Genomic DNA, 10,360 nt, shown 5'->3' on the forward strand with positions numbered 1-10,360 from the left:
CAGTATTGAAGCTAGCAAAGACTCTCAGGATCCAGGACCTTAACATCTATAGTGACTCCCATATCGTAGTAAAGCAAACAAATGGCGAGTACATAACCAAGGATCCAGTTTTAGCTAAATACCAGACTCTAGTCTAAAGCTACCTTACCGCAATACCACGAAGTCAAATCCTACAAATCTTCAGAGAAGATAATTCATAGGCAGACAACTTGTCCTAGATGGTTCAGAATTCATCAGACCTAGATTACTCCGTCTACTTCGAAGAACTACAAAAGCCCAGTATAGAATCTGAAGAAGTCATGGAGATAGACAACAACCTGAATTGGATGACTCCATTTATCAACTACTTGGAGAAGGGAGAACTCCCCGAAGATAAAGGGAAGGCTCAAAGATTAAAAGCTAAGGCAGCAAAATGTTTGCTTGAAGAAGGAATACTTTATCGCCAGACCTTCTCATCACCTATCTTGAAATGCATTGGCCCAGCAGAGGCAGAATATTGTTTAATGGAAGTCCATGAAGGGATATGTAGAGATCATATGTCAGAAAAGGCCCTGGCTCACAAGATAATAAGGCAGGGTTACTACTGGCCAACAATCCACAAAGATGCAAGCGACTTTGTGAAAAAGTACAAGCAATGCTAGATGTTTAACAACGTATCCAGGATAAGCCCAGTCCTACCCTCATCAGTCCTATCTCCAATCCCCTTCGCTGTTTGGGGGATAGATATCATGGGACCCTTCCCCCGGGCCAGAGGAGACCTGAGATACCTACTAGTCTCAATCGACTACATGACTAAGTGGGTGGAAGCAAAGGCAATGAGAACCATAAACCAACAAGATTGCATAAAGTTCATGGATAATATCTTAATGAGGTTCGTAATCCTAAAAGTCCTGGTTTCAGATAACGGACCACAGTTTATTGGGTCAGAGTTCGAATCCTATCTCCAAGAGCGGGGCATCAAGCATAGGAAATCATCAGTAGCCTACCCTCAAGGAAATGGCCAAGTGGAAGTAACAAACTGGATCCTTCTCCGGGGCATCGAGAAGAGGCTTAAAGAAAGTAAAATCAAGTGGCCAAAAAAATTGCCTAATGTGTTATAGGTCTACAGGACAAGCCCCCGGACAAGCACAGGAGAAACAGCTTTCAAGCTAGCTTACGGAACAGAAGCAATGCTACCAATCGAAGTAGAATCCCCCTCCACACCGAGCAATAAACTTCAATGAAACAGCCAATGAGGAGGGGCTCAGAATAAATATCGAATTCATTGACAAGGTCCGGGACCAAGCGATAACAAGAATGGAAAAATACAAGGAGAAAACTAAAGAACACTTCAGCAAGAAGTCCAGGGTCAAGAACTTTCAAGTTGGAGACCTGGTACTTCGAGACACAGAAGCATCGGATCCCACCAATACTAGAAAGCTGATGCCCAAGTGGGAGGGACCTCATAAAATCAAAGAAGTACTAATTTCAGGGACCTAAAAGTTGATGAATATGGATGAATCCGAGATCCCGAACACCTGGCATGGACTTAGGTTCAGAAAATTTTATCTGTAGAAAAAGCAACCAAAGACTTGTAGCCTATGGCAAGCAACTAATCTATGATCCAATATTTTGTATGAAGAAAATTTATAATCAATGAGAATAATTTTCCTTTTTAAGTCAGTTCTTATATTAACAATTATCGCAAGAAAAGCATACTTCAACCCGGACAAGCAACCATACCCGGGTTGAAAGCAAACATCAAAAGCAACCATCAATCTGACTGTTGTGCCATACCCATATTGGAAGCCACTATTACAGCAAACAACAACTCGAATAGGTATCTAAATCCGGGTTGAAGAAAACTACTATGTACTTAGATAATTTCTAAGTATACAAACAAGAATAAGAAAACACCAATCCGGATATGGTGCCAAACCCGGATTGGAAGCCAACTTTAAAAGCAAACACCAATTCGGATATGGTGCCATACCCAGATTGGAAGCCAACTTTAAAAGCAAACACCAATCCCGATATGATACCATAACCGGATTGGAAGCTAACAATAACAACAAACAACCCAGATATGTATCCGAATCCAGGTTCATAACAACTGCTATGTATCTAGATCATTTTCTAGGTAAACAAAGAAGCAAAAGCAAACATCAATCCAGATATGGTGCCATACCCGGATTGGAAGCCAACAGTAAAAGCAAACAACAACCCGGATAGGTACCCAAATCCGGGTTGAAAGCAACCACTATGTACTTAGACCATTTTCTAAGTACCTAGAGCAAAATAAAGCAAACATCAATCCGGATACGGTAAAATACCCGGATCAAAATCTAAAATTTAAAACAACCAACAACCCGGATAGGTATCCAAATCTGGGTTGCAAGCAACCACTGTGTACTTGGATCCTTTTCAAAGTACATAAAGCAGAACAAAGCAAGAATTATACAAACCGGGAAAGGGTTCATACCCGGATCCACACTGGCTATAAACCCATTCCAGGTTGGGAGGCGGCAACCATCTACTTAGAACATTCCCTGAGTGCTAAGTAAGCCAAAAAGCAAACAAGACCCGGAATAGTACATCACCCGGATCTAAATCACTATTTTTACTTGGAATATTTTCTAAGTGCCCGCCATCATTCTGGGTAGAATCTATTCCAGGACCCAAACAACCCCCTCATCCCGGATATCAACTCACATCCGGGCTGGGGGCTTCTGTTTAATATTTAGAATATTTCCCAAGTATGAGACAACCCAGAAAGCAAACGGGCCCGGGTAGGCTTTCATACCCGGATCAAAAACATAAATGAGTAACTTAGAATACTTTCTAAACAAGCAAATTAGCCAAGCAACCATCAAATTTTAGACGTCAATCTGGATTGGTCACCGATCCGGGTAAATCCAAATATTACAAATTTTTCAGAATTAAAGTACTAGAGAAAAGCGGAGTACTGAAATAAAGAAACAAGTTATGAGGGCATGGCCTGAAAATCTTGGCAAAGCTGAGGCGAATCTAAATGAAACTGGGACTGGGACCATCGTAGGGTTCTGTTTCCCCCTTACCCTGCTCAACAACTACTTTGGCCACCAGAAACTCCTAGATGAAGCTCTCCAAGTTGGCCAAGGGGTCAGGCTTAATGTGCCTCTCAGCCACGATCCAAGCCCTACGAACCTCGGGAACCCCGGGTTGAGCAACTTAGAAGTCATAAATATCGTTGGATTTGAACTCAGAAATGATGGCCTCCTTGTCTATGTTTTCCTTCGTAACTAGATCAGCCTTAAGCTTCTCCACCTCCTTAGTGAGACCGTCAGCCCGAGTCTTCTCATCCTTTAGGTATGCATTCATCCCAGACTCCATAGTCTGGAAGCCCTCCCGGGCCTCATCTAGCTCGTCCTTCAGGTTATCAGCCATTATCTTCTCAGCCCTAGTCCGGTTGTTGGCCTCCCGGACCTCGATGAAGGCAATATCAGAGCAAATGGCTATGGCACTCCCCACCTACAAAAAAAAGAAGAGAAAAATGATCCAGTAAAGGAATACAATTCGGACAGAAAACTAAAAACTACTTAAGGTTTACATGTCCCCATTACCCAGTGACCCTCTTAAAAGTCGCGGTCATCCCGGTACCCTCCACTTCCTCCCAATCCTCTTCGACGGGGATATCAGACATGAACCTGGCCCGCTCCAGCAGGGTCTTAGTACCAACCTTCAATGGGTTCCTGTTCGGGCCCTTTCCTTCTGAATCACAAGGGACCCGGCTAGAGATGACAGTTTTCCCCCGGGGAGGCTTAGCTAGGACGCTCTTTTTTTTCTTTCTGGGAGGATCATCATCGTCCGGGATCTCCTGGATAACAGGTTCAGAGTCACCAGGCTCGTGACCCGGATCAAGGACATTCTGGGGATCAGACAACTCGGCCCCACCCTCAATGTCAGCAAACCCGGATCCTACTCTCGGGGCCCCTTTGATTGTCTTGAAGGCCAAACCCAGGGTATTGAAAGCAACAGCGTAGGCAGAGGAAGACATAATTCCAATGAAGGCAAGATTAAAATACGGAAAACCTGGAAGAAGAAAGGGATTATACAAGTTAGCGACCAGTATATTGACACAAAAATCTGGAATAGTATGCATGGGAAACAATCTGGGACAAACAGATCACGAATGACATGATCTGGATCAACCATACAACAAACTCTAAAAATTAAAAAGCAGAAATGATCCATATTAGCATATAAAGTGAGCAATCCGGATCAAGCAGACATAAAATTCTATGGAGCAATTTCTATAAGTAAAAAAACAGACATGATCCGGATCAGCATATATAGTAAGCAATTCGGATCAGATAAACATCAAGTTACAAAAAAAAGCTAAAGTAAAAGAAAGAGAGGGATCCGGATCAACGTATACATCAAGCAATCCAGATCAACAATATCATAAACTTAAATAAAGCAACCAGAATAGATAAGGGAAAAAGAAGATCCGGAATAGCATCAAACATGGCAACTAGGACTGATGGAAGACTTACAACCGAGTTTGAAAAGCAGCTTGTGATTCATGAAGGTATCTCGGGTCGGCTGGAATCTGAGAGAGTCACAGAAGGCTCTCATTTAATTCAAAGCCCGCCCTTCCAGAATATCAGTATCAAACTTGGTCTGGATACCCTCAATTGTAAAGTAGGGAAAATAGGCGAGATCAAATCCCTTCAGCATTATAATCTCCCCATTCCAATACTTCAAGGAAGTCTGGTGCATAATGGGCTTGGCTCTACCCAGGCCATATCCGCACTCCGAGGCCCGGAACCTAATCTCATAGAAAGGCTTGTGGCTAGACTTTGACAGATAGAAAATCTGGTAGAAAAGCTTCAGAGTAGGCAGGAATCCGGATTTATTGCAGTAAGCTATAAACCAGGTCATAGACTTGATCCCATTCGGGGTGATCTGCATGGGAGATATCTTATAAACATGCTTGCGGAGGTTCTTTATGAACATGTGGAAATGGGGACTCCACCCAGATCTAAGGTGCTCCAACCACACCGAGACAAACCCATCTACTGGGTGGTGATAGATCCTCTCGTGAGGTTCCGGCCACCTTTACTCGATATCGGGAATCAGCTGGAACGCGGCCTGGACAGAATCATCCATCTGAGCCGGATCAGCTTCAGCATAGATATCCTTCAGTTGGTAATGATCCCGGCTGATAGAGAACTCGGCAAAGGCCCTCTCGAGTGCCTCTTGGTTATACACCCCGGGTGACCATCCATCTGCCTGTCATACCTAATCTTTCCATAATAAATGCTATTTTCAATATCTGGGGGCTTAGTGATGAAGTGATACTTCACATTGGTCCAATAGCCCTCGGGATTAAAAGGGACAGAATTTTCCGGAAGCTTCTTATACCGGAACTTGGATATTATCTTGGTGGGAAAAGAGGCCTTTTTACCCATCTCTATTTGGATCTGTGTTCTCTCAAACGGATCAGGATCACTCTCCTCACTAGAAAAACCTGGGTAGCAATTGAAAGCTCTTCTAGAAAGCTGCTTGATCCGGACCATATACCTATTAAAATCAAGGTGAGTTAGTCTGGGCTCCTATAGTTTTTAAATCTTTTGCTAAGCGGTCCGGATCTAGCACGTTATATGTTAGTTCTATCATAACCTGCTAATCCGGACCGCTAATGCAAGTCCAACCCAGAAAAACATCAATGATTCAGATCATATATAATTGGAAAGCAAAAACAAGAACAAGCCCGTACACAACTCCAGATTCAACCACAACTCAGGTAACAAAAAGCAACCACGAACCCAGACCCGGATCCGTAAACCTGACCCGAATCTGGACAGCCTAGATCTAAACTTACAAAACCTTAAACATGCAATTTCTAACAGTTTAAGCTGACCTAGATCCAGGTAATACACCCCCTTACCCGGATCATCACCAAAAAATCCATTACCAAAATAGCAAAACATAAACTTTTCACATATACTTACATACATTTTCTTCAAGAACACGAAGAACCGTACCAAAAAATCCAGCAAAAATAGCAAAAAATAGGAAAATTGAACCAAAATCAAAACTAAAATGAACAAAAACCTACAGATCTAAGCATCAAAACCCAACACAAACATAACCAAATAGCAACCAACAACAAAAGCAACCCAAAAACAAGGATCCCCGCTACTTCAAATTTGAAAACAAAGATATACATACATGCATCATGCATAAACTCGAGCATAAATTAAAGCAAAATAAAGACAATGGGGAAGAGAGCTTACAAGTTCAATGAAGAAGATCAAGGAAAGAATGGCAGAAAATCAAGAAATCGAGCCCTTCGAAACTCCAGTAAAACTCGAACTTTTGAGAGAAAGAAAAAGAAAAAGAGAGGACTGACTGTTCGATTTTTTGAGAATAAAAAAGAAAAAGAAAGGAGCCCAACCTTTTTATAGGCGTGGGGAATTGAATTACCTCTGCCACGTGGCAGAGGGTGATTGGTCAGCCCAACAGTTATAACATATACATTTATATATGTACACATGAATGCACATCAAACCACATAATTATTATGGGGTGAGTTTCAAGGACTATTAACTGCCCCGCAATTCAAAATCGTGGGGGGGGAACTGAAAAGACGTTACAAATTCCCCATATTTTCAGAATCCTGAGCCACCTACCCGGATCGGTGACCCCTACCCAGATCCTCTGTAATCCGGACCCACCTCCTTAAAAAGCATAAATTTTTCTAAGGCAACCAATTTCTCCTACTTCAATCCGGATTGGCATATCCAACACCAGACCCGGATTGGGGGGCAACAAAGAAGCAGAAATTTTTTTAAGGCAACCAATTTCTCCTACTTCAATCCGGATTGGCATCTCCAATACAGAGCCGGATTGGGGGGCAAGAAAGAAGCAGAAATATTTCTAAGGCAACCAATTTCTCTTCCTTTAATCTGGATTGGTCTCTGCAACACCAGACCCAGATTGGGAGGCAGCAAAGAAGTAGAAATTTTTCTAAGGCAACTAATTTCTCTTCCTTTAATCCGGATGGGTCTCTGCAACACTAGACCCAGACTGGGGAGCAAGAAAGAAGGAAAAAAAATTCCAAGCCAACCAAGTTCCCCAACTTCAGTCCGGATTGTTCTTTTCAATACCAGACCCGGATTGGGGGGAAGAAAGAAGCAAAAAAAAAATTCCAGAAGACAACATCTACATAACACTCCTCTACTCCCTCATCCAGAAAATCTGCATAAGAGAGTGGGGGCAAATGATAGGGAATAAGCAACCTGGCTAGGGCCCAACCCAGATCTAGGGTGAGGAAGGCTCAGTTGATGGACCAGGACCCCCCACCCAGAGCAGTCAAGTGGAGAGACCTAGGCTCAGGTGCCAACCTAGGACCTGGATCATCTACCAACCAGGATCCAGCCCAGGACCAGGATCACCCGGGTAGAGTAGACCTGGGGGGTCCCTACAAGCGCACGCACACCCCGCAACCCGCCAAGGATGGGTACGTGGGCACGTGACGGTGACAGCTATCAACAACTAACATCTCAGAATGGCATGGCGCGTGTCAGCGTACCGTTGGAGCATCCTAGAGGTGGTCCTCGCCTAGACACATGTACGCAATCTACCCAAGTCAGGAGTCCTCTGCCTCCAACAACGAACGACCCTGATCTAAAGGTACCAACCCCTAAACCCTACCTTTGGGCTATATATACCCCCAAAGATGAAGTGTTTAGGGGTTAGACACATTTTTTACACACACAGCCACCCCTTGTCCTATCTATCTTCATCTTCCCCAAACAAGCTCTTACTCTCACACCAGAGGTGCCGCGAGGTCAAAACCCCATTCCGGTGTTGTTTTGCAGATATCCCACAGCACCTACACCTCACTCACAACAGGAAGGTCCAGGCACGGCATCTGAAGGAGCCGCCCCGCTCACCGGAGTTATCACTTATCACTTGAAATATTTGGATGGCAAGCTTATTCCCCGGGCTTGGAATGCGGAGCACTTGCAAAATTACTATCAGTAGGGTGCGGTTGCGGTCCCCTCATTTTTATGATTATTTTTATATAATAAACTAGTAGAAAATAAATTTCTCCTAGCCTAGGGGGTAGTATATGTGACTACACATTTTGGAACTAGTCTTCAAATAATTTCCCCACAGATCATAGTAGCTATGGGACTGGTGTAATTTTTGCACTAGAGCGCATTATCAATAAAGGAAAGAAATTTCAACTGCATGTTTTTCAGGACGCGCTTACAAAATTATATTGAAATAATTAATTTACAAGGCGTGCCCTAATAGTGGAAGTGTCTTAAAAAAATCCACGTGTAAAATCTACAGTAAACCAATGAATGAAAATTTTGAGGACGCGCCCTAAGAGTGGAAGCGCCTCAATAAAATTTACTTGTGAAATTCATTTAGGAAAATTCATACAGCGAACTCATAAATAAAAGGTTTAGGGTGTGCCCTTCTACAGGGAACGCCCATATAGTGCTTAGCTTGTGACGTTTAAAAAATTATAGATTCTCATATAAAATTGAGAGATATATTTTGAATTTGTAGCAACAAGTAAAGCACTTATGGACAGTCAGCATTTACAGGGCGCACCCTAATAGTAGAAACGCCTTCACAGATTTACCTTAGAAAATTTCTATTAAAGTTTTATGCAAGGGTAATTGATAAAAAATTACTTTATAAAATTTGCTACCTGTGATTCAATCCTCATATATAAAATATTGGGTTGTGTCCTAACAAAGGAAATGCATAAAACATATATGACTTGGAAATAGAAAATAGTTGGAAGAACAACCAGGAGAAGATTCAAAATGAAAGTATAGCAGTTCCACAAAACCAACACAAAAAGTAATTAGTCTTACAAACTGCATAGCTTCAAAAGAGGGCTGGCACCTCAAGTATTAAGATGAGTTGAATCAACATAATTATAGGTAGCAGAAAATTAGGACGCGCCTTGAGTGTCATCAGTTGGTGGAATTGATTGAAGGGGAATAGAAGGGTCAACCTCAGGCACGTCCTTAGGCGCGCCTTCTTCTTCTTCTAGCCCAAATTTTATCCTCCTTTCTATGATTTCTATAATATATTCTTTCTTGAATTCCACCATCTCTGTGACAGTCTCCTCGCCAAACTTCTCGAAAAAGTATTCAGAGTCGCTTGCCATGAACTCAACTCTGTAGAAGTGGAAACCACAAGCGAAGGCATCATCAGTGGTTTCCCTTTACTCATCCAATCAACCATCTTTTTATTGTCCTTCAAGGTATTATATCCTGAGTTTTGCTTCTTCTAGCTCAGTATGAAGGAGTTCAGCTTTTTTGTTGGCAATCTCAAGTTGGGAACCCAGGTTCTCCACTTCCTCTTTGAGAAAAGATATCTGAGAGTTCGTAGGTTTAATATCCTTGGAGTGGAGAAGATATTTGCCTTTGAGAATGTTTTGGAGAATGTTATTATCTCCCTGCTGCCTTTACAAGCGCGCCCTCTCTTCCAAGATTTTTTCCACAGCTTGGGTGGAATGAAACATGAGTTGGCAAGAGGCTTTGAGTGAGGCCTTGGTAGATTCTTCTAAGCTCATTGTCTGCCACTTCCTAACCTCTTCATCAGTGACATAATTAGAACCCAGTGGGCCAAGATAGTTGAGTGTTGCTGAAGAAGAGTCAGTAGGCGTGCCCTCTGTCTGGGGCCTCTTAGGCGCGCCCTGTTTCTCAATTAGGTCTACCACTATCCTTTTAGGAACAGGGGTAGGTTGGAAGATAGAAGCAGGGGCTGGAATGGATGGTTGAGTTTTTGGAGTGTCTTTCTTTGTCACTCTGGCTTTGGGCTTATCACCAGGGAGTGCCCCAAATGACTTGGGAATCTTTGGAGGAGCCATATTTGTACATAGAAGCAAGAAAATATATTAGAGTAATAGAAAGAAAAGGACACTTAAATAGGACGTGCCTTATGTATTTTAAATATAATAACTGGGTGTTAGCTAAATGAAAACAGTAGATATGTGCAAGTAAAATAAAATGAAAAGCAAGCTAACCAGGATGTGCCCATAAAGGGCGCACCTTCATAATGATACTTGGCCTAAAATAAAGGAAAACGCTTCAAGAGCATGCTATGACAGATAAAGGAACCACAAAGGACGCGCCCTAAACCAAGGGTGCGCTAAAACAAGAAGTGTTTTAAAACGCATTTCAGACCTAGTAATGGTTTATTTTAAGTAGCGCTATCTTCATACTCTTCATCTTCTTCTGCTTCATCGTCACTTTCTATTTCTACGATGTGAGAGACCGAGACACCTTTCTTGAACTCCATGTATTTACACTTTGTCCCCACCAAGTCATAATGAAACTTATTTTAGCGCGCCTTTATATTG

At 42.5% G+C, this 10,360-nt stretch overlaps 1 protein-coding gene across 1 annotated transcript; it reads left to right on the forward strand.

Annotated features, from left to right (window-relative positions):
- The first annotated feature begins 218 nt into the window (after nt 1–218).
- On the forward strand, nt 219–641 carry LOC141660867 (uncharacterized). The gene has a single exon (XM_074467850.1). The coding sequence runs from the start codon at nt 219–221 to the stop codon at nt 639–641; it is 423 nt and encodes a 140-aa protein (XP_074323951.1).
- Nucleotides 642–10,360: the final 9,719 nt, after the last annotated feature.

This window comes from Apium graveolens, chromosome 5 (genome assembly GCF_009905375.1).
Source record: "Apium graveolens cultivar Ventura chromosome 5, ASM990537v1, whole genome shotgun sequence".
In the NCBI taxonomy this organism is placed as follows: domain Eukaryota; kingdom Viridiplantae; phylum Streptophyta; class Magnoliopsida; order Apiales; family Apiaceae; genus Apium; species Apium graveolens.

Excerpts from the sequence above, each read along its gene's own strand:
- LOC141660867 (XM_074467850.1), top strand. The coding sequence starts at position 219 with ATGGTTCAGAATTCATCAGACCTAGATTACTCCGTCTACTTCGAAGAA.